This window comes from Paramisgurnus dabryanus, chromosome 11 (genome assembly GCF_030506205.2).
Source record: "Paramisgurnus dabryanus chromosome 11, PD_genome_1.1, whole genome shotgun sequence".
Taxonomy (NCBI): domain Eukaryota; kingdom Metazoa; phylum Chordata; class Actinopteri; order Cypriniformes; family Cobitidae; genus Paramisgurnus; species Paramisgurnus dabryanus.
The window spans coordinates 12,727,908-12,753,720 of record NC_133347.1 but is presented as its reverse complement, the minus strand read 5'-3'; the positions used below and the strand labels follow the sequence as shown (position 1 = coordinate 12,753,720).

The 25,813-nt window shown below is 38.2% G+C and overlaps 1 protein-coding gene across 1 annotated transcript in view; it reads right to left on the bottom strand.

Annotated features, from left to right (window-relative positions):
* ajap1 (adherens junctions associated protein 1) overlaps positions 1-25,813 on the bottom strand; it is a 60,430-nt gene that overhangs the window by 16,133 nt on the left and 18,484 nt on the right. The window contains exon 2 of the mRNA XM_065246838.1: positions 13,571-14,289. Within this exon, the coding sequence (XP_065102910.1) occupies positions 13,571-14,289 (719 nt within the window). The remainder of the gene's footprint in view (positions 1-13,570; positions 14,290-25,813) is intronic.

Genomic DNA, 25,813 nt, shown 5'->3' with positions numbered 1-25,813 from the left:
CAATGAGGTACACTGGGTGCTGTTATTGTGACCCTAAAGCCAATTTTAGCAATTGTATAGACACTGATATCTGAAGAAAAGTTGTAATAACATTTTTATAATCCCATAACCAATGCTGCATGATTGGGGAAAACGTATTATATTGTATACATTTTGTTTCACATTGCGGATACATCACATTGCGGATGTTGTACAGGAATGTTTTCTTAGTTGCAGCAGTGTACAAAAGATCCAAGATGCACAAAACTGCTAATTATAGTATCTAACAGACATTATAATCAAATGGTGGCCAGCATTATACAGCAAGCGAAATGTTCCAGACCATATTTGGGACTAACAAGTAAAATGCCATGAGACAATGATTAAAATAGAACAGTAGTGGAAAGAAAATAGTTTTTTAAAAACTAGGACAAACAGAAAACCCAAATAGCACAGCTTTAACACATCAGGACCTTGAGAAATATATGCAAAGGAGACGCACCCAGGGGCCAGTATTACAGATGAAGGTTAGGGGTATACAGGGACCACCATCCACCTAAAGGACATTCGAGTTTGGAGCAGGACATCGGGTGGGTCTGTCGACTAAATGCTCTATTAGTGCAGCCCAATCCTGGCATCTGCAGCTACAGATGGCTTAAAAGGACGAGTGAGATGAAGTGGAAAGGAGATCAGTCTTCACGGACTGCTTTCAATCATGGTGTCGTTTGGCTGAAGAAATACTCATAGTATAGCAGCAGCTTTGAGTACACTTTTAAAATACTTCTGTTAATCTAAAGCAACTTGAAGGATCTTTAGAATTTGTATGCAGGAGTATCCAAATCCATCAAACTTCTAATGAACTGCTGTGCGGCTGCCAAGTTTAAATTGACTTTATAGAAGCATCGCTCTCTCGCCACAAAATCACACCTTGAAATTTGTTCTCGGCACTAACAGCATAGATTTTTCACAGTAATTTAAGAAGTCGATTTAGTTTTTAATGGGATGATATAATTTTGTTATAAATGAATTACGGGAGAGAGACAGACAGACAGACAGAGTATATGAAGACAGAAAATCCTTCAATGGTGATTGCACTCTAAAAAAAATATTCTTTTTGGCTCTGAATTAAAAAGTATTGAAGTCTGAATGTATGCATATACACAGAATCTACAGAGCAGAGGTGCCCAAACAATCACCTTTAATTTGGCCTGTCATGCCACGTGAGATAAGGAAGACGTCATTGACGCAGATGTTCATATTGTCCGATTCACGTTTTAAAATTTCCTTTGGTATGTTAGTGTTTATTAGTACATGTTAACCATATGCAAAAGGTACAAACCACAAAGTAAACGATGACATGAGTTATCGTCTCCCAATGTAAATCATCTCTTTTCTTAAACAACAACAAACACACGGATTGTAGGCAACAGTTTACTTCCTGGGATTGGTTATGTAGACAAGACCGATAATCTCATAATTCCTCCCGCTTCAGACTCATAGCCTGTAAGTTAACTCCTGTAAGCATTGCATTGTGCCGCAAATCTTTCAAACATGGTAAGGAGTGTCAAATTTTCGGCTGACGTCAGAGCAGGTATTCAGGCCAATCACAACGTACAGGCAAAAACGTATCTGGCCAATCAGGGACACAGACCTTTTCAAATCCATGCGTTTTAGGAAGAGAGTTAAATCTGGCCTACAAAAATGTACGGTATATGAGGTTTCCCGGATTAGCCGGGACGGCCCGTATTTTAAGCCTAATTTATTTGTCCGGAACGTCCCGTTTTTTGACTGCTACGCTTGATCTAACCAGTGACTGATACAACAGGCTAGAGTTGGGGTACTCGAACTTGGACTCGAGTCCGGACTCGAGTCCAATTTTAATTTTGAATGAACTCGGACTTGTCACGCACTCGGGTGAATTTGTACTCAGACTTGACTCGGACTTGGGCATTTTGGACTCGGAAAATATCCCGAGTACAGTCGAGTCCAGGTCATGTGCAACATTAAAAACAGCATGAACTTGAGATGAGAAATTAATTAATGTCTCGTCTCGTACACACTGCAAACTTTCGAAAGTGACAACCGCATTTAAATGCGGGAGTGAATCCCCTAAATGTTAGTTTCATGTCTGTATGGAACAAGACTCACTAACGAAAATGTGATGATTGACACAGAGATAACCATAGCAACGTTCTGCCGTCTCGCGTGCTTATCACTCACAGCGTTGACCAAAATAATCTAATAGCATTGTGTTTTGCAATGAACCTCCGTCCGGGCGTTGTGTATTGTACGCTTCTTTTGTGAGGCTGCTTCTTTTGTGAGGCTGCTTCACAGCGCGCGGTCTTGCAGTGTTGCCCTGTCCTCGGCTTTTTTGTGCGTAAATCCCGTAAATTACTGAAGTGTGTGTGTACAGAACAGGATTAAGCATTAAAAGGTGAAGTGACAACCCAATTTAATGTGCAGTGTGTACGGGACTGTCTCCCCTCCTGTTTTTTTGCTGCAACACACTGGCAGGCAGCAGCCAGTCGCATCATACTTGCAGAAAAACAGATCATCAATGCGTGACTAGCACGATGTCCTCAAAGTCAGCAATAATTTGTTTTGCTTACGAAAATCATAGAGAATTTATTTGCAAGACATCTGGTAAAAAGAAAATACCTTTATATCCCTTTCTTTTCTTTGAAATCAGTTTTGATAGGAAACTAGTTGACATAGAATAAAAATGTTCAATGGCAATGACAAGATGCAATAGAGGTATTTTTATTACATTTTTATATTGCCATTGGTTAAATGGGTTGAAGGGTTAAAGTATTAATAGAAAGTAACCATTTACAATACAAATTTTGTATCTTTTTTCAATTTAATTACTTTCTGGACTCGGGCGGACTCGACTTGGACTCGGCCTTTAAGAACTCGGACTTAAGTCCAACTCGGACCCTTTTGGACTCGGACTTGGACTCGGACTTGAAGTTTAAGGACTTGGTCTTGACTCGTACTCGACAAAGGTGGACTCGGACCCAACTCTACAACAGGCTTCGACTTCATGTGGCGCCACAACGACAGGCAGATAACATCAAAATCCCGAAAGAGGAATTCGAGAAATCCTACAGAAGCCACTATCCAAATGCTCTCGCGGTACTTTGATGTCATCCACTGTCAGTCCTTGCGGTGCCACAAGCAGCAGCAGTGCTGATCACGACACCTGTTATCCAATCACAGATCCCCAGCACAGTCAGAACACATTTAAGAGGGTCAAATAATAAGATTTTATGTTTCCTTTTTTTATATAGTCTGTTACTTAGCAATTTGTATAACATCGGCATAGTTACAAAGTTTGGTCTCAATTCTGAAGAGATCGCTGATCCAGACCTGCCTAAAACGCATCAATCTGAAGGATTTCATCATTTTCAACTTTACTATGTAGGACATTTTGGCGCTTCTGATTCACATACTGTAAGTGTATTTTAATTTATGTTTTTGATGTTGACCCTGTAAGACGACCAGATCTTATAGAATCTATGTTAGTTTATTTTGTCACAAGATTAAAATGATGGGGATAACTAGGCCTGTCGCGATAACAAATTTTGCTAGACGATAAATTGCCTCAGAATTTATCGCGATAGACGATAACATTGATGCTCCGGGGCCATTATAATAATGCAGATACACCTTTTCAAAGATCTATAAACTTTTATTTCTAAACAATAAGTAATACTGGAACTGGAAGACATTTTAAATATCCACAAGAAAAGAACAAAATAACAGGATGATTGCGTTTTTGGTGCATATGCATGTTTGTCGTGTTGCCACTACAAACTGCTACGTTTTTACCACAAATGCGACATAACGGCTCGTTCAGGTTTAGTGGTTCACCTCGGTCATTAGGTTTAAATCCAAAGTACTCCCACACTTCAGCTGTAGCGTTTGGTTTTGAAACTTGGCTGTTTACACTTGGTATTAAGATGTGTTTTTGATCAGATCACAAGTGGACGAGAGAGACATACTGTATCACGTTTACACCTGGTATTTAAATCCGTCTCTTTTGTCCACTTTTGACCGCTTCTGTGCTGAATACTGTGAGGGGGTGGTCTGTCGAGACAGTGGGCGAGTCTCTCCGCTGTCATTTGAACGCCAGCGGGAGTAATTATGAGTTTATATGGACGCAAACTAATATTATGTCCACTGCTTGTTAAGCAAGTAAACATGCTGCACAGTATTTTCTACATGTATATGTTAGAGCTTTCTCTGAAGTTTCAGCGCAATTGATGAAATAAGATCGCGCAACTTTCACACGCTTGCAAAATGAAACTGCGGAGATCACCCGCTTTAGTTTTTCAATGAAAGGCTAAAAATAGCACTGTTCATCTTGTGTCAGAAAAGTCAGAAAAGACGTAAAACATTGTGATCCGATCGATAAAAACACATGTTAATGACAAGTGGGTAACACTTTATTTCGATAGTCCACTTTAGACATTTTACTAATTATAAGTAACTTTGCAACTACTTATCAACTACCAATCTTTAGTGAATTAGTAGACTGTCTGCTTAATATCTACTAACACTTTATTGTGATGATATCTCAACTGACATTCAACTGTCTATTAGTGTCTTTGCATGTGCATGTCAACTTATTCCACTAACCCAAACCTCTTCCCTAACCCCAACCCTTACAGTCTACTAATACACTAATGACAGTTAGTTGACGTATAGTTGCAAATTATTGAAAGTTAGTTGACATGTAGTTGCAAAGTTATTTATAGTTAGTAGAATGTCTAAAGTGGACTATCAAAATAAAGTGTAACCGACAAGTGTAAACAGCCTCTAGTAAATCCATATTTTTCTCCAACTCTCGTCTCAACTAGTGTTTTCTCCTGCTACACTTCTCACGCGGCGCTCATCTTCCTCAGTACACCTACTGTGATTGGCTACACCAGGAGTCCCCCCTCCCCACACAGATCATGCGACTGACAAATGACTGACGAGGGTTCACTCCTTGTCACTCGTTGCACGGAGAGGTCATCCAGTCTCTTTGGTAGAGAGAGCGAGAGACAAGGAAAACAAACAAGCATGCAAATGTGAATTATTGCGGCCGAAAAAAATGATCGAGCTCATTTTATTTACCGTGCGATTAATCGATTTATCGTTTATCGCGACAGGCCTAGGGATAACATTTTAATTACCTTTAGTGCGGGAGTCACAGGTGTTTTGTTTTAGACAGGTAAAGTTAACTTAATGGTTCAAAAGTAGCCTGTGTTAAAAGTAGGCTATACCTGCTGTAAATTAACAAACTATTATTAAACCTACGATGTATGTTCCCAGGGCATAAGAGTTATAAATTAATATTTAATTAGGAGATTAGCTATCATTTTGACAAATGGCTTAAATACACTGTATACAAAACCATATACGCACTGCTGCGACAGGCCACATTTTGTCCCGTATTTCAGAGTGAGAAAGTTGGCAACCCTAGGTATATGGAAAATAGTTTTTGAACCATAAACCACGCAAACACATTGTATTATACCAATTACACAAAATAACTGTTTTTTTAACAATGAAATAGGTGTACTTTAATGTAAATTCATTAAGAAGAACTTTTTTTCATTATATCACACCCCAAAAGAATGCTGGCTTAATTTTCAACCCAGTGTTTGGTCAGAAAGGGACAAACCCAACCAGTCGGGTTAAATTAACCCAGAAAATGTTTATATTTGACCCAACAATGAGCTTAAACCACCCATCCTTTTGGGTGGAAACACCCCATCATAGGTTAAAGAGTAACTAAACCCTAAACCAACTTTTTTTAGTTAAAGATCTGTAAGAATAGGCCTTTATTAGTGCTGTTCATTGATTTGAGTATTTATTTATTTTTGACATTTGGGTATAAAATGTTTTAATGCTACAATATATGGTGTAAAAACGTCTGAGTGCTGCCCTCTTCAGGTTGAACGATGGCTACTGCAGTTGAATTTTCCTATTGGATGCTGCCTACTTTTCTTGCATTTTCAAATATTGCCAGTGGGTGGAGTCAGGCTCTGACCAGGGGTTAAATTGCCTTGGGTTAAATCCCCTTTGGACCCAAGGCATTTTTTAGAGTGTAACAAGTGTTAGGTTGGAAACAATCGATTGTAACAATTAAAACAATTTGAAGATATTTAAGATACAAGGACAGATTATCTGTATATGAGAGTATAATTATCAGCAAAGCAATAAACATAACCATCTTTTCATTTACTGTATGACTTGATCAATATTGATTTACACACCAAAATCCCAGGCAAATTCTTTCATGAATTACATAAACACAAAAACCCTACAGCGCTAGAACGATGCATTACAGTTTAAAGTAGGCACTGCATGTGTTCATTTATGCTTAATGGTCATTGAATTGTATGACATTAAAAGTAAACGAGTATACCTAAAAGCATACTGTAGTTATATTTGAATGAGATGTTTTCATTTATGAATGAAACATAACTTAATTATCTGAATAACAATACAAACGCAGGTTTCTCCTGCAAACTCAGTACATTATATAAAAAAACATGTTCTCCTGCGATGAGTTTAAGAGTTTCCATCGGTGTTATCCTGGCAGACGTAGCTGTGCGAATGTGTTGCCCCTTTTCAATCTAGTTACGTTTGCGTTTGGTTGCATCAGCTTTATGGTTGCAGAGATGTAAAACCTGCTTGCCTGTCTCGCGAGGGGCATCTTTGTGGAGAACAGAGCCTGATCTTGCTAACAAACGAACGCCCACAAACTGTAAATATCCAGCTGTAATTTTTAATGCATTAGAGCTGCATGGGAGGAGAGGAGGTGGCAGCTGGGGGGGTAGATGAAGTCTAACCTTCTCTGAGTGTTAACCTCTTTCCCATGCTGTCCTCCCACACGGCCCACCTGGTCGAGGGAAACCTCTTGTTGCACCTGCTGACGGTTTGTGATTGCCAATTAACGCAGATGTCAGGATGTCAATCTCACTTGACTTTAGCTGAGCTACGCCGATCCGAAAACACTTAAAACAAGAATGCAAAGAGAAAACGGGAGGCTTTGAGAAAGAAAGACAGGGAGGTTTAAATGCGATTATTTTTCCTGGTGTCAAAGGCTTCCCTGCATAATTTACTCGTCCTGTACAGTGAAGGAAAGAGAGGTGGTCCGACTATTGCTCCAGACACCGTGATTGTATTACTTAACATGTAATGAAGTTGCCCGGGGTGGTACTACTTCATTGCTGTCTGTCAGAGAAGCCCTGTGAGCTGACGGCGTCTTAAAAGGTTTACTTTGGCGAAAGTGGACGGTCGTATTGGACAAGCATCTTTGATAAGGACAGCACTCGTAACGTAATAAGGTTTGTGTACTACAGTGCAAGAAAGATCCCTTTGGGCTTGCGAGTGAATTTAGCACAGGTTAACGAGAAAAACACAAACTGGAATGCAAACTGAAGGCAAAAACTTTTTTTAAGTTGGAGCATCTGAAAATATCTTGCAAACTTATATTGCTTCTAGAACATAGAGCAGACTCTTTCTTTGGGGAGCTGAAATTATGTGCTTCTTTTAGTGGCCCAAAAACCGATGGTCGTTTGTAGGGCGGATTGACAGAAACAATGTTATATCATTACGGCCTAAATGGCTGTGCTCTAATGGTAAAAGTTTCAATACCCACTAGGGTTATATTTCCTCTCTAAAATCAATAATGTAAATCCGAATGTATTGTTGCTACAGGAGAAAGATTAGGTGATTAGGAATGTGCAAAGATATTTCCTGCTTTGGAGTAATTGTTAAAATGTTTTATTTTACCTTTGCACACTTCATTGAGCAGGTTGTCTCACTAGAGATTTTTTTAACTAAAAATTGCCTTTCCAACAATTACGTTTTAAGCACGGTCGAGTCTTGCATACAGTAAATGCATTTTTGTCTTTTTTATTAAATGTGCAAATAACCTTTGAGCCTAGGGAGGGGATAACAAGCTCGGAGGGCCGACTATAAGGCATTTTAATCTTCTTACACACCAAATTGACCTTGTGGCTCTGTCTGTGATCTTCATGGTTTGCCTCGCATTATAGGCAAAGGACACACAAACATAGGTGTGCATCAAGCGTTACATCGACTACATAGAAAGATATTGCCTAGCATTATCATTTGAAGGATGCTTTCTGGAGGCAAGTGATGTGTTTATTATCTACCAGCTGTGTCATAGTTACTATACAATCCTTGACCACCGTGTGAACACAAGCACACAAGCATGGGCACATGGGCACGTACGCAGACAAATTGACCAGTAAACAGCTGCAGTTCACATGATGTCAGTTGCAATAAAGTCCTCGGTGTGCTATAACAGCACACTCACAAAGTCAAGGCTGTCATGAGGCGGGAATAATACGTAATTGTAAAATACAGTTAAGTCAGCACTCGACTGATGGAAAGCAGCTCGTACGTGATGCATTGCACACAGTTGTAAAGCAGTGGGCCTTGGGGAAATGCCAGATATAGTTCGTCATTAAAATGAGGGGGGTGCTTTCAAAGATGCCCGCACGGAAAATGAAGGTAACTTGACAGAATTCAGATCTCAAATTTTGTGAGGCTGCCACCAGCTTTCATGACATGGAATGAAACCACCCCCAGACAAGATGTGGTATGACGTTCTTTGCAAAAAAAAAAACAATTTCGTTCTTTTGTAATAAAAATAAAACCCTTATAATATGTTGTAGTATCTACTTTAAAATATAAAATACATTTTTTGACTGAATATTTGATCTTTGGACTTTGTTGGTCAAAGTGCATTGGTTCAGGTGAGTGGACTAAGGGCAAGGACACTGTTTTAGCCACTGTGTTAATTGGATTTTATATGCAATGAATTTTATATGCACTTTTGGTACATTTATAGGTGTCACCATTTGAGCCTTTACTGAATGTCCAGAATGTTTAGGGTAAACCCAGCAACCAGAATAAAATTTCTTGTTTGTGTTTATAGATTTATAGAAGCAAGAACATCACATTTAGAAATAAATAAAATAAATAAAAACATAATTTGTATTGCTATGTTGATTTTCATTCATAAGGTTACATAAAACAACACTTCTTATTATCAAACATAATTTTCAGGTATATACGGCGCGATTTTATATCCAATAGCAACACATTCTTCTGAAAGATTGTTGCATATTTAACGCTGGACTTAAAAAGAGTCACGTGCACAAACAGTCGCACTGATGTCTGCACACTTCACACGCTCAGACAAGAACCCGCTAGTATAGATGTGTAATCCTTCAGTTTTATATTCATGGCCCATGGTCTTTTTTCCCATTACTCCACATGTCAGAAGCAGTTTGGTTCAGGTGTATGCGAGGGGCCACGTTTACCCGAGATGTTCACCAAAAGGCGAAGCGGAGGGATATCACCTTGATAAGCATTTCGTTTTATCAGACAAGTTCAAACCCGGCTTCACAGAGAAGGATAATTATGGCACGCCTGTAGGGCACCACACATGATACACTTTTATACTTCATATGAAAGACACACCAAGGAAGTACGCTACATAATACATTGAGATTTAGGACACATCTACAGCTTTAAATGTTTAAAGTAGGCTATGTTTCTTTCTGTCGACAACATCAAAGAGAGTAAATCTAAGCTCCTGGTAGCCATCGCGTAGCCTTGCCCAAAATTGTCAATAATGCAGCTTTCCATTTGCAAAAGAAGATTGGCTGTCGTTCTATTATTTATCTGCTTAGGTATTAATATTCGGAGGTTGCTTGTTATTTTGATGGAATCATTGATGGGTGACTTTCCATGATATTCTCTTTATGACAAAACAGAGCTACGGATTGTGCGCAACAAACAAATGATTCGCTTTTCACGCCTCGGTTGTATTAAAACTGCAATTAACACTGGTACTACTTCTATTCACCAGATAATTAAAATATGCAAAAACATTGCAGCATTGTCTGGATGAGCCAATTACAATCACTTCCACACACAAGAGCAAAAAACAGACCACTCAAATTAATTTAGCAGCAAATATTGGATTGAACTGTTTACTGCACATGAATACACACACCACCACCTCTTACCGCTTATAGTATGTGACCAGCATAGCCAGGTCCTGAAACCTAAAATGTATTCTTTGGACACAGAAAATGCACTTCCTACCAAAACTTCCTATTTTAAATAATAAATAATGTTTTATTTAAATAAATAATTTTTTAGATGTTAATAATTTTTTTATCCCAATTATTAGATTAAATCTAGATTCAGCTTTATTGTCATTGTGTTTAGAACAAGAACAGGCCCAATGAAATGTAACTGAGCAATTTCATGCAAATGTCAACCCTACCATGAAAAAATAAAGGTTTTAATTGTATTGATATCTCAGATGTCAACATTTGGTGACTTAAATACCAGTGTGAAGTTTAAGTTTCAAACATTCTTTCAAATTATTTTCTATAGGTAAGTGCACTTTTCAGAATTGTCACATCCATAATGTTGTTTCTTCCTCATAAATGCACACATGAAAAATATGAATAAAATTAGAGCTGGGCATAGATTAATCTAGATTAATCTCATACAAAATAAAAGTCATTTTTTGCATAATATATGAGTGTGTGCTGTGTGTAATTATTATGTATATATAAATACACACACACACTCATGTATGTATTTTAGAAAAATTTACATGTGTATATATATTTATTTATATTTATTTATATTTTTTATATATTCTAAATTATATATAAATTAAAAAACGATATTTAAATAAAACATTTCTTATATATATATATATATATATATATTAAAAACGAAATGTTTTATTTAAATATCGTTTTTTAATTTATATATAATTTAGAATATATACAGTATGTATGTGTGTGTGTGTTTAAATATACATACTATTTACACACATCACAAACCCATTTATTATGCAAAAAATTACTTTTATTTTGTATGAGATTAATCTAGATTAATCTATGCCCAGCCCTAAATAAAATATATTTTATTTCTTCTTGAGGAGCAATCTCTTCTCCATTTGTTCTGTATTTTCTGCTTCTGGTTTGCGTGTGCCCTTTTTTGTCAAATCCACAACATGTGTATTTTTTTCGATTATAAAATGTTCTGGAATTTAGGAAAATTTAAACAGATGGTTCAATATATTGATAATAAATACATTCTTGTAAATGTCACATACATAATGCTGGAATTGCTCAATTATATAAGTTATGAGTTTAGTATCTAATAATGTCTAAAATTACCAATTTTCCTCTACTTTGGACAGATGGGTTGTAAGCTGTCAATCTGGTACAAGCCAGTCTTGTATTCAGCTAACACTGCTCTATGAAGATCATAAATGAAAGGAGAAGGGGATTATTGGAGTGGCACTTGGAATAGAAAAATAATGGAAATTGTCTTTCACATGTAATGAGACTGTTGTCGTCATTCTAGATAGACTTCATTTAGCCAATCATTCCTATGTTTAATGAGGCTGCGATATCTGAATGGGAGTTGACCTTTGCATTAAAATATAATTTGACATGCATGAACGTATGCAAGTTTGCCCATTCAGGGAAGTCATAAAATGGTTCTCGTTTGTATATTAAGTACCCTGAATCTAATTTTATGGGAGTCTTTATTGTTAATATCCTTCTTAGCTAATGTAATCTATTGCTACTGCTCAAACCGCTAAAGATTAATAAGTGCAAAGCTGAAGTTTAAAATGATGGGATCAACGCATCTTTTTCTGCAATCATCAGTGTATAAGGGTGGAGGGGGTAGCTGTTATTTATTACATCTGTAACTGCACTTGTGTAAAACCTAATTGTGCATTAAAAGTATGACCAATTTGCAGACAGAAACAAATCTCATCATACTGCATACACAGATAGTGTCAAACCAATTTGTAGAAAGTATAAAATCTGTTCCCCCTTTTGCACAGATTTATAGAGCACAATAGTTGATGTACCCAGAGGGCTCTATACTGAATAAATGACTAGCCGTACTGTATATACTGTATGTATCAACATCACAGTTTCAACATAACCCATGTGTCTCACAATTAGCTGATTAACCAATCACATTAAGCGCTTTGACAAAACTTTAGCAGCAGTATATTGTGTCTGCCAGATTTTACATAATTAAAGCTGCCCTTTTATCTGCAGTAAAATTGAAGAGCAAGCTCATGTGACGCTAGAACAGATGCATGCTCCCGGTCCTCCAACAATTGAACCGCTTTCTTTGCCAAGTACAGCTTCGTGAGTATTGAACACCCTCATCTAAAATATAACCCACACAGTGTTTTTGAGATACCATCTTGCATGACTTTAAACCACCTGATACCATCATTTTTAAAAATAACTAAGTTTGCATATGCATATGACAAACCGAACAATAGTTCAAATTGTTTTAAGTAAATTTTGTTAACATTTAATGACTCTATACCCATTTTAAGTTTTAAGTGCTTACAACACAACTCTTCTGATGACAAAAATTGCATCACGCACAATGAACGCAGACCCTCGTGTACACTTAAAAAAAATGGTCATTCAGGCACTCAGTTTTTCTTAAAAAATAACCCATGGTGTTTTGAGACACCATGTTGCATGACTTTAGGGCTACGTTTTTCACGTAAATGATCTGAAAAGAAAACGCAAAAGTGGCGTTGTGTTTTTACCTTTTATTCCGCGTTTATACGACCGTTTTGAGGGGGAAATCTGCGTGCATATGGTGACGCAAAAGTGTGTGATATTTGATGTAGTATGCACTCCAGGCGGCTAGGTGGCAATGTGAATCACTGACACACAACAACATCAAGTCCACGCACCTGCGTACAACCTTCTTCCTTGTGCTTCCAGGTGTCGTTCAAAGCTGTCTAGTTTGCCTCCGATGAATTCGGAGGCGCAACAATTGCGCATCAACAATTTGATGGAGGTAATTAATGCACCTTCTCTGATCAGTTATACTAGCTGTGAATATTTCATACAACTGACTCTTGTATATTTATCAGAGCTGCTATTGCAACTTGAAGGTCCGATGTATGGAAATAATCTGACATGTTTGTTGTTATTTTCCTGAACTGGCTCATGCATGTGATGTAAATGCGTACGCGACGAGAGCCACCGTGAGCAGACTATTTACGATTTCCACTCTGGAGGGTGGCTTCACTTTTTTGCGTTTTTAAGCCCCAAAAACACAGTCGCTGTGTAAACGAAAGGCACATCTACGTTTTCACCCTCGAGCATTCTTGTGTAAACAGGCCCTAATGGTTTATTTCACCTTGTGTTAAATGCATACAGTATGACAAACTGAACAATAGTTCAAATTGTTTTAAGTAAAATTTGTTATTATTTAATGACTCTATACCAATTTTAAGTTTTTGCTTGTGGCAAACACAACTCTTCTGATGAAGAAAATTGTGTCACGCACACTGTACACTTGAAAAATGTCTATATTAAGTCATTCAGGCTTTTGAACATAATGATATTACTGTAAGCAAATGATATGCACATCGGGTGAACCGTTCCTCATAGTGTCTTTTGTGCAGGACCATTACACAGATTACAAAACCCAAGCTAAATCAAGTTATAGAGTAATGAAAACTCTCTCCTACCTGGTGTGTCCCCAAAAGGTTTCTGTGGTTTGGCAGTCACTCTAGAGTTAGTGCTTGGCTGTGTGGTGCTGTGCCTCTTAGGGTGCGCGGTTGTAATTACCGCATACGTCCTTTGGGGGCTGGGTGTGGTGGTGCTAGTGATGCTAACTGTGGTTGTGGAGGGGGTTAAAGAGTTGACTGTGGTGTTCAGGGTCATTTTCGCTTCCTCCTCGACTCCCTCATAAGCCCCTGTGGGACCCCAGTCAATAAATCCTGCCACGGTGGTGGTCCTTCCCTCGAGTGAGGTAAAGCCATCACCTCTCAACTGCCTCCGCGAACGAGATAAATGAAGGTTTAAATCAGATTTACTCTCCAACTTCCAACTTCCGGAGGCGGCCAATTTGCACTCCGCACAAAGTTGTCGTTTCTGGGCTGAGCTGCGGTGCTTACGCCCTCCTGTTTTGGTATACCCCAGCTCTCTGTGGTTGCCCAACGATGGCAGGAGAGGGGGAACACCACGTTGCAAGATACCCAGAGTCCTTAAATGCTGGCCAATGAGTGCGTCCCGGGTGGGTGATGGGTGCGGCTGCCGGCGGGGCACTGACCTGGGCAGTAATTTCAGGGCGAGTCCTTGGCCTACTGGTGCACATAGAGACAGATCCATTGTGAGATGGACAAGGATGAAAAGGATCCACATTCTACATCCCAGCATTCCCCCAGGTCTCCAAGCAACTGCCGAACTGTGGAGCAGGGAAAGAATGAGAATAATCAGTCAGATCGGAGGACCTTAATCAAAGTGCTTGTTTTACCCTCCATTGTCACATCAAAGAGAGAGAGAGAGAGAGAGAACATACTCAACAACATTTACAGATTTTATTTTTTTTACCTTAAACACTACCTGTTAGATGTTTCAAGGGCTGAATAGATAGGCCTGTGCAGTACACTTTCTAATGTCCTTATTTCCAACACCATTTTCCAGTCTAGCGATTTTCGCTCTAGGCTTCGTTCTGCTTTGTGACTCACTAAATTCTCATAAATTGAACTCCAATATTAATTAGATGTGTGATTCCTCTGTAACAGTTCAACTTCAATGTTGTTTTCAAAGGCATGTACTTTATAAGGCGTATCCCTTACATTTATCATCGACTTTGCTGTCTGATAAATGTTTAATTTCTTAAATTATAGCCCGTCAGTGGTTTAACTGATTACACACAGGTAGTAAAACAATGAAGCCCGTAAACCATAAATTGCCACATTTACAATACCTCCACTATGTTCTTGTTTGTTTTTTGGCTGAGGGGGTTTTTGGGAACACATTGATCTAAGCTGCCATAACAGCAGATGAACCCAATCTTATAAACCAAGAAACTGAATTGATCCAGAGTTCATCAAGGAATACTTGTAATCTTCCCTGTCCTTCAACAATTGGTTGCGGTCAAAAGCTAATTTAAAAGAATTAATGGACCCACACATGGCCACACACGAGCTACGCGGTGCATATTTCGTAAACACGAAATATGTTAATGGTTATGACTTCCCAATAAAGAAAAAACACAGAGACTTTATATTTATTTCTCCTTGACAGCAAAATCAATAATAATAAAGAATTATAATGTGTTTAGAAACAATTCTCTGAAATGACTTGTTTGAAAAAGACTTTGAACAAGAATTCCGCTAAATTACCATTCCATACTGCAGGAGAATAAACTTCCTTTCATGTGAAGAGCACTTCCATTTACCTCTGCTTAAGAACATGATCACTTAGAGCTTGTTCGGCATGCTGCTCCATCTGTTCACAAGTAAGATGGATTTCCCCAGCACGCTATAGCAGAGGGCCCTTGCAGTCCATTTATACGCCTCTTCCAGCCTCTCTTCATATATCTTCCACTTTTGAAATAAAAAGCGTACTTGTGGGATCTGGTCTGACTGAACTAGGTCAGGACCTTGGGTTGACCACTCATCTGAGAGATTTTACCTCACTAATAAGGTCCTCAAATCCCTTTGGGTTGGCCCCCAAGGGCCCCTGACTCACACTCCCTCTGTTAATGTGTTCCATTAAAATGTAATTCCTGTCAAGAACGTCGCTGGATTTACTTAAGGCCGTGTATCGGAAGGGATGTTGTGCTATTAATGATCTCTCAATTGCTGGTTTGTGATGAAATTAGATGACTGTGGTAATGCAAGTTCACACTGCTGTGATATTAATAAGGGCTAAATTAAGGGTCGCGTGACAAGGTGAGAAAGAAGAAGAGAGTGCAGATACCACGAACAAACCATCCATGCTTTTTACTAATATAATAATAACGCATCGTCTACAATTCAGTTCAGATCAACACAGTGCAGCCTGCATTGTAATTCTAAACATTAACCGAAATACAAAGGAGGATACAATAAATATTGAAAAAGCAGTAAAGGGAACAATATTATAACTCTGGACTGCATTTATCATAGCAAAGCTTTATTTCGGCCTTCTTAGTTAACGCCCCCAGGCAGCTATTTCTAGCCGTACAAGTAGGCTAAAGCTCTTGAATGCATCTACTGGGGAAATACTGTAATATTTTCAAGCTTTTCCAGAAACTGTTTGCCATGCTGGCATTTCAATAACATGACAAATAACCAATAAAAAACAATACATTTTTGTACTTATTTTTTCAGTTGATGGGGAGCATTTGTTACATTCTGTAAGAAGTCAAAATTGTTGTAATGGGCTAAACAGGCCCATGCTTATCAGTCAAAGTCTGACCCCTTGTTAACAACAAGAGGATTGAGATTTTCATTAAAAGGCATTGCTGCTTACTTCCCAACAGTATATTGAGTGTTGATGTATATTCAATTAAATGCCATCACTTTATATTGCCTCATTGTCTCATATCAGAGTCTAGTATTACTACAGAGCAATAATTCCCAGGACACTGAAGATAAAGGTTAAGGATGCCCCTTATTTGATGATGCAACAAATGATAAAGAATGATGTCATATGCAGGGTTCATTATCCACATCTAACCTCATTTCTTCTTTGTCTCTTTTCTGCTTTTCCACATTTCTTTTTTGTATTAACGGAATAGTTTACCCAAAAATGAAAATTCTGTAATCATTTACTCTCTCTAATGTTGTTACAAACCTGTATAAATTTCTTTGTTCTGATGAACAAAGGACGATATTTTGAGGAATGTCTGTAATGAAACCCTTTAGAGGCCCCATTGACTTTCATATTGTTCTTTTACCTACTATGGAAGTCAATGATTGGTTTGATCGGTTTGGTTACAAACATTCCTCAAATGTTTCTTTGTGTTCATCGGAACATAAAAATTTATACAGGTTTTGTAACAACATGTGAGTGAGTAAATTATGACAGAATTATATATATATATATATATATATATATATATATATAATATATAATATATAATATATATATATATATATATATATATATATATAATATATATATATATATAATATATATATATATATATATATATATATATATATATATATATATATATATATATATATATATATATATATATATATATATAATATTTTTTTTTTTCAAAAATGAAATTGTATGGCAATGAGAGTGAACTGTGACAAACATTCAGCTTAAAGAAATATTCCGTTTTCTTAAAAGAAAAATCCAGATAATTTACTCACCACTATGTCATCCAAAATGTTGATGTCTTTCTTTGTTCAGTCGAGAAGAAATTATGTTTTTTGAGGAAAACATTGCAGGTTTTTTCTCATTGTAATGGACTTTAATAGACACCAACAATTAAGACTTAACTCAACACATAACAGTTTTTTTCAACGGAGTTTCAAAGGACTATAAACTATCCCAAACGAGGCATAAGGGTCTTATCTAGCAAAACGATTGTCATTTTTGACAAGATAAATAACAAATATATTCTTTTAAAGCACAACTTCTTGTCTAGATCCGGTCCAGCGCGACCTAACTTAAATGCATAGTGACGTAGGGAGGTCTCGTGTTACATATATAAAACGTACATTTGCGGACCATTTTAAAAAATAAACTGACACAAAGACATTAATTAGTATCAGTTGACATACAACAACGTAGGAACGGTCCTCTTTCTCAACACTTGTAAACACTGGGGCGGAGTTTCGCGTTCGTCCTCTGTGACCTCTTGACGTCATGACGTATTGCGTGGGGTCACGCTGGCGCTTTCAGGGCGGGATCTAGACGAGAAGTTGTGCTTTAAAAGTGTATATTTGTTATTTTTATTGTCAAAAATGACAATCGTTTTGCTAGATAAGACCCTTATGCCTCGTTTGGGATCATTTATAGTCCTTTGAAACTCAGTTGAAAAAAACTGTTACGTGTTGAGTTAAGTGTTAATTGTTGGTGTCTATTAAAGTCCATTAAAATGAGAAAAATCCTGCAATGTTTTCCTCAAAAAAAAAAAATTCTTCTCGACTGAACAAAGAAAGACATCAACATTTTGGATGACATGGTTGTGAGTAAATTATCTGGATTTTTCATTTAAGAAAATTGAATATTCCTTTAAGATGTTACAAAAAAAGTAAATCATATCGATGAGGGTAGCTCATGGCAGATTTTTATTTTATTTTACCTCTAACATTCTAATGCATTATAACAGCAGTGGTGAATTCTAAAAATGTCTAAAAAAAGTCTGAAAATGTTGTTTGGAAAGGCTTGGTTATATTTTTAGTTTGTATGTATTAATGTATGAGTGTACTGTATATGTAAGTGGATTTTGGGGCGGATCTCATGTATTCATTCTTACAGGTCAGGCAGTCATTTACCGCCCCACAGACTAAATGTCAAAATCAGTCTCTGTCAGAGTAACAGACAGCACTGTAGCTGGGTTTTAGGGGACAGAAAACAACAAACTGACAAACTTGATACAGCTAATGAAAAACAAACATATCACATAATGCTATACGGCATGCAGAGGCCATCTGTAATACAAATGGTTTATACTGTAGGTGCATTATATGCGCTAAAGAATATTAAATAATAATTCTTCTAAAAGTGCGATACATACCGTGCCTTTCTATAAATCCTGCGGGATAATGATGAGCAATGTCCCAGCTTACTATAATGTGATCAGAGATTTAATAGATGAGCATATGGGCAGGAACATCTAGTACTGTGCATTAGTCAGCTTTTTTCACATCCGATGAGCTAAAGTCTTCACACAGGACAATCGAATGCTGTCATCTCATTCGTTCCATTACGAATCATAACACATACTCTCCACGCACAAAGGAACCAGAGAAACCCGACCGGAATGGTTTATGATGGGAAAACGAATGCTCGCTGACATATGACTCATGGGCCAATTTTTTCAGCTGAATTACACTTCAGAGAAGTGTTGCAAATAAATATGGATTCCATGCCTGTATTTCAAATATGCGAGGGAGATTATATGTGAGTCAGTCGGATCTGCGTACAGCAAACTGAATCCTCAGATAAGAGTGTTGGTTTATCCTAAGAAGTATGAATCTGAGGAAATGTAATTGAACAGATGGAATGTTTAGTATTTAGAAAATCAAAATCATTCATGCATCATGATCTAATAGTGATGATTAAATTTTGAATGATAGGCAAGGAACATTACACATATTAATTGTTTTTTTTTAAGTTTATTCAAGCTATACATTTTGTTAGTATGTGAATTCACTTGGAGTTTAAAGGAAAACACCACAGTTTTTCAACATTTTACTACACTCTTATCTCAACTTAGATGAATTAATACATACCTTTCTTTCTTTAATGCATACACTTAAGCTTTGCACAGTGCGTCATGAATGTGTTAGCATTTAGCCTAGCCCCATTTATTCCTTAGGATCCAAACAGGGATGAATTTAGAACCCACCAAACACTTCCATGTTTGTCAAGTAAGTATTGCCACAAAATAAAACGTGGCAATTTTTTAAGCAGATAAAAATGAGAACTATATTGTATGGCGGAAGAGCACTTAGTTTGCAGCACTTCGACCTTGGGCGCAGAAATATTGATGGAAGTTTGAGCGAGAGGGGGAGTAGTCAGGAGTGATGATGTTACTGCCATAGACTGTAAAAAAAGATGGACGACGCGACGTCGCCTCCCACCATTGTAATGAATTTAAGCCAAAAATGTCCGACCACGGTCGCCGCCATGTTACGTAAAAATGTCAGTTTGGAGCCAAGGCATGCGCAGAAGGAATCGTCCGTGGAGCCAGAGGCGGAGCCGCGGTATCAAACTTCGGCCCAAACGCCCGCGCAACCAATTCAACCACGCCAATCATAATGTCACGCCCCGTTTCTATTGCATCAAATTACATGCTAAAATGAAACTTACCACAATAATGAAGACTTGAACATATACCAGCGTGATAAAAACTACTTGAAAGGACCAAAACCATCTTTCGGAAACTTTTATTGGAAGTGTAAATATTTTTTTTATTTAGAGCAGAGTCCCATTCGTTTGAATGGAGAGGGCGGGGTTTATGACTTGTACTGCAGCCAGCCACCAGGGGGCAATCAAAGAGCCAGAGGCTTCACTTTTCAAGGCTTATGAGGCACACCCGGTTACTGCCAGCCGATGTCTAAGTGCTGCAAACTAAAGCCGTTTCTCAATATGCGTTCTTGTCTGTACTTGTGTTCTTGTGGACTTGTGAAACGTCATCAGTCGCGGACCAAGTACTGTTCCAAATCAAAGTTCGCATCAAGCCCAAGTTCACATAAAATCCCCAGATGTGTTCTTGATCTGCCCATTTTATCGAGGATGCATCAGAGGAGACTTGTGTGGACTTATGACAGCGAAGTTTCCCAGGATGCTTTTCGCGTCAGGAGTTCGTTCTCCTGAGTCTGAACTTGCAAGATTGAACTACGAAGGACACAAGTCTGAGTTTGGCATACTTGGTATTGAGAAACGGCTTAAGTGTTCTTCCGCCATACAATACAGTTCTCATTTTTTTAATTGCTTAAAAAAATCGCCACATTTTATTTTGTGCCACCATACTCGTGTAACTACTCATGTAACAGTCTTTAAAGGGGACAGAGAATGAAAAAACATTTTTACCTTGTCTTTGTTGAATAATGGTAGTCTACCCACATTCACAAACATACAAAAAGTGCTAAACATGCTAAACATCTCAGTCTCATAGAAATTTCTGTTTTAGAAATGTCAGCCAGAAAACGGCCCAATCTGAAAAACTGATGCTTATGACATCACAGACATCTAACTGCCCCTCCACTTTAAAATAATTGGCTACATTTTTTGAGTGGCAGCGAAGTCAGCCAATCAGTAATGAGATTGCAAGTTAAGCCAGAAGGGGGAGCCAAATAGGTGCAAAACCACTTGTTTAAAATCCCCCACCCTAAAAGAGCTATCTGAGAGAGGTTTTTAGGAAGCTTCTAAGGCATTACAGACCCAAACAAAAACATTTTTGTCTACATGTCACATCACAGAACAAGGATAAATACTCCGTTCAATCATTCTATGTCACCTTTAAATAGGGAAAACATGGAAGTGTTTGGTGGCTTCTAAATTCATCCCTGTTTGGATCCTAAGAAATGAATGGGGCTAGGCTAAATGCTAACACATTAATGACGTGCTATACAAAGATTAAGTGCACACATTGAAAAAAGATGGGTATGTATTAATTTGTCTAAGTTGAGGTAAGAACATAATAAAATATTGAAAAACGGTGGTGTTTTCCTTTAACTTGTTACCTCTCATTTGAAGTTCAATGCTCTCCTAGCCAAGCTACAGGAGTTCTAAATAATACAAATGAAGTCTATAAAAGACATGCTGTCATGGACCTCATGCCATGATCTGACACTACAGTATAGTAAGTACATTTCTGAGGGGTGCTCACAATATGACTTCTAGTACCTAGTCCATTATCTTTGTAAATTAACTGGACACCACACGTTAACTTCCTGAAGTGTTTTTGCAATGGCATTCAGGCCTTAAAAATGTAAAAAACTTTTGCCGTCAACCAATGGCTTTTATAAGCACACGAGGGTATAAGTAGCTCTACGTCAGAATATGTTTCCTGTCAGATCACTGCATTGGAAATGGCTGTTTCACATGCTCTGATCTGTGTGCATGTGTATGTGTATGCATGAGAACTGCTTGGGAATTTAGCTGTGTGTGTTGTAACTGTGGGGGAGATAGTGTATCACCAACAGCCTTGCACTGACATTTTATATCCCTGCCACACTGATGACAGAACATGACTCTCTCTTCACACATACGCCCTCTCAACACACACACACACACACACACACACACACACACACACACACACACAAACACACATATAGTGCCTCAGAGAGAGAGAAAGAGAATGCAGAGAACCTAAAAGATGCTCAACTGGTGGCAAAAGCCAGTAGGTCATAGGTTAGATCCCAGTAAAACATACAAACTCATAAAATCTATAGCTTGAATGGACTGTCAGTCGTTATGGACAAAACGCCTGCATAAACGTAAGATATAATTCTGAATATGTATGCCTTATATAAATGTGCAGTTTAGAAACAATGTTGCAGTCCGTATACGGATAAGGAAAAAAGTCCAATCAGAAGCAGGCTAGAAAGACACGACAGAGCTGTCTGTGGTTGTGTATAATGAGGCTTAGCCAAAGAAAGGACAAATCCCTGCTCGCTGTCTGGGGAAATGTGACGTCATTGCAAAGCCACACCATTAACTCGGTATAGGACGGATTTCATGCAGTAATCTGCTGACACAGTCTTAAGTAATACAGCAAATCAGTGAGATTATCTTCACAGTTTTTCAAAGTCATGCATGGAAACTTCGGTCCCTAAATGGTATTTCTTAAATATATGGGGGGGGGGGGTTATGATAAGAATCCGCTAATTTACATATTCCAGTTTCAGAATAAATGTTAATTGCTTTCTAAATTGTAAGTCATTTTGGAAAACAACTGCAAAATAAATAAATGTAAAGAAAATGTAAATGACCTTGATTTGGGGGTAAACTACAAGCTGGTGGGAAGATTTAAAGGTGACATATCATTTAAAAAAATCTGACTTTTCCAAGTGCTATTATTGGGTCCCCAGTGCTTCTATCAACCTAGAAAATGTGAAAAAGATCAACCCATAACTTAGTTTTGGTAAACCATTCTTTGCAAGCATGTGAAAAAATAGGTCATTGACATTTGGCTCCCCTTGTGATGTCAGAAGGGAATAATACCACCCCTTAATCTGCACTATCCAACCACGGCACCATTTATTTAGTGAAGAGATCAGCTCATTTGCATTAAAAAGTACACACCCAAACACATTTTTGCTCACACCTACAAACTGTCAATTTTATTTTAATTTAATTATAATAAATTATCTATATGGTATTTTGAGCTAGAACTTCAAATACATACTCTGGAGACACCAAAGATTTATTTGACATCTTAAAAAAGTCTTATAAAATGTCACCTTTAAAATATAAAAGTCTAACTGACCACAGACACTCGTAGGCGGCCGAGGCGTACTGCGAGCCAGCACCCGTCTCGATGCAGCTTCACGGACCGCGTTCAGGCGAACGGAGACGCCATCGCCCAGCATGAACACGGTAAGACTCCGCTTGTCATTGTAACCTGCACTACTTGCCACATGTACAGTTTAGCTTCTTCCGTCAGCATAGAGGGGTTTACATGTGCTAAGTGTATTGAAGTAGTAAGGCTGACGGAGAAGGTTGCTGAACTAGAAGCGCGCATCCGAACGCTAGTTGAGGACAGTAAGACCGCTAATGTTATTGTTACAAACACTGTTTCGGGTGCGCCTAGTGTTAAGCGTAATACACATGGCTCGGTTCCGACTTCAGAGTCAAGGCGGCTGACTAACTGGGTGACTGTCAGGCGGCATAGTCACATTCGGCACCCAAATCACGCTCCTGTTTTAATATCAAACAGATTTTCTCCACTCAGCAATACACCGGCTGAGACGTCTGTTAAAAGTGCCCTGGTTATTGGAGATTCTATACTCAGGAACGTTGACATTGAGGCACCAGCCACCATAGTCGATTGTATACCGGGAGCCAGAGCGTCTGACATTAGATCCAAATTAAAAGTGCTGGCTAATGCTAAACGTAAGTTTTCTAAGATTGTTATTCACGCCGGCACGAATGACACCAGACTCCGCCAGTCGGAGATCACCAAAGATACTATTAAAGAGGTGTGTGAAATTGCAAAAACAATGTCAGACAATGTAATTTGCTCTGGTCCCCTCCCCGCCTACCGGGGAGATGAAACTTACAGTAGATTAGTGTCTCTTCATGGCTGGATGTCAAAGTGGTGCCCTCAGCATAACGTAGGGTTTATAGACAATTGGAAGCATTTCCGGGGAAGACCTGACCTGCTAAAGAGAGATGGCCTCCATCCGTCTCCGGAAGGTAGTGCTATACTCTCTAGAAATCTGACCAATAGTCTTACTTTTGATATAGTCTGACTATCCAGGGCCCAGGTCAGGAAACAGACAGATCGGCCTACCCATCAGTCTGTTAGCTGCCTTGACATGTCAAGATCACATATATCCCAGCACATAGAGCCTTTTTTACCAGAGTACCAACACATCTCGACTGTGTCTGTTCCTCGAACAAATAAATACAGAGCACCGTCTACCTCGTCTCGTACAAATCTTATTAACATAAAATTAGAACACAATACACTAAAAGATGAAACTCAAATGTTAAAATTCGGCCTTCTTAACATTAGATCGCTTACCAATAAAGAACCTATTATCAATGAAATAATTACTGACCAAAACTTAGATGCACTCTGTTTAACAGAGACCTGGCTTAAAGCAGACGATTACATCAGTTTAAACGAATCCACCCCACAAGACTATTATTATAAACACGTTCCTCGCCTAAAAGGGAGAGGGGGTGGTGTAGCTACAATATACAACAAAATGTTCAAAGTAAACCATAAATCAGAACTAAAATTTAATTCGTTTGAAATAATACTGTTAAACATGGAAATAACTGATCGTAACAACAAACAGCTTTCGTTCATTTTAGCTACCATATATAGGCCTCCGGGCCACCACACAGATTTTCTTAAAGAAATAGCAGACTTCCTATCTGAGCTTACAGTCACTGTAGACAAAGCTCTTATCGTTGGTGATTTTAACATCCATGTGGATAACTCAAAAGATGCATTAGGACGTGCGTTTATGGATGTTCTAAATTCTCTCGGTATTAAACAAAACGTGTCTGGACCCACGCATACTCGTAAGCACACATTAGACTTAATTCTGTCACTCGGACTCAATATTAATGACATCGAAATATCACCCCAGAGCGATGCCGTTTCAGACCATTGCCTTGTGTCATACACAATACTTCTAGATAGGACCGCTCAGTCTACAACATGCTACAGATTAGCCAGAACAATAATTTCCACCACTAAAGATAGCTTTATTAGCACTCTTCCAGACCTGTCTCAAATGAAACATGTAGCAGATAACCGTGAAGATCTGGATATTATTAGGGATGCGCCGATACCACTTTTTTGGAATACGAGTACGAGTACGAGTACTTGCATTTCAGTACTTGCCGATACCGATACCGAGTACTTAATAAAAAAACATGATTTAAATTTAAAGGTAACAGCTTTAGTCATATAATTTAACAAAAAAACAAGGGACTAGTTTTCCAGTTTGTTGTAAACTCTGCCTCTTTGGACAACACAAGAGGCATTAACCCCTTACACGCCGCTCAAACATAGACATTTCTCAAACCGTGGTATCGATCCCTGGTATCGGGGGACTTTTAACGAGTACGAGTACTTTAGAAAATGTGGTATCGAGGCCGATACCCGATACCAGTATCGGTATCGCTGCATCTCTAGATATTATAATAGAAAACCTGAACAACGTTTGCTCTAGCACGATGGATGCCGTTGCTCCCATACGAAAAAAGAGAATCAAAGGAAAAGCGCCAGCTCCATGGTATGACCATCATACTGCAGCCCTTAAAAAAGTAGCTAGAAAAATGGAAAGAAACTACCGAAACACAAAGTTAGAAGTATGGCGTTCAGCATGGAAAGAGAGTGTTCAACACTACAGACAGGCTATTAAAACCGCCAGATCTACCTATCTCAGTACGCTTATTAAAGAAAATCATAACAACCCTCGTTTCCTCTTTAGCACAGTTGCGAAACTGACTAGAAACAAAGAACAAACAGAAACCAATAGTAAATTCCAACACAATAGTAACGACTTCATGAACTTCTTTACTAACAAAATTATTTCTATTAGGGAAAACATAGAAAC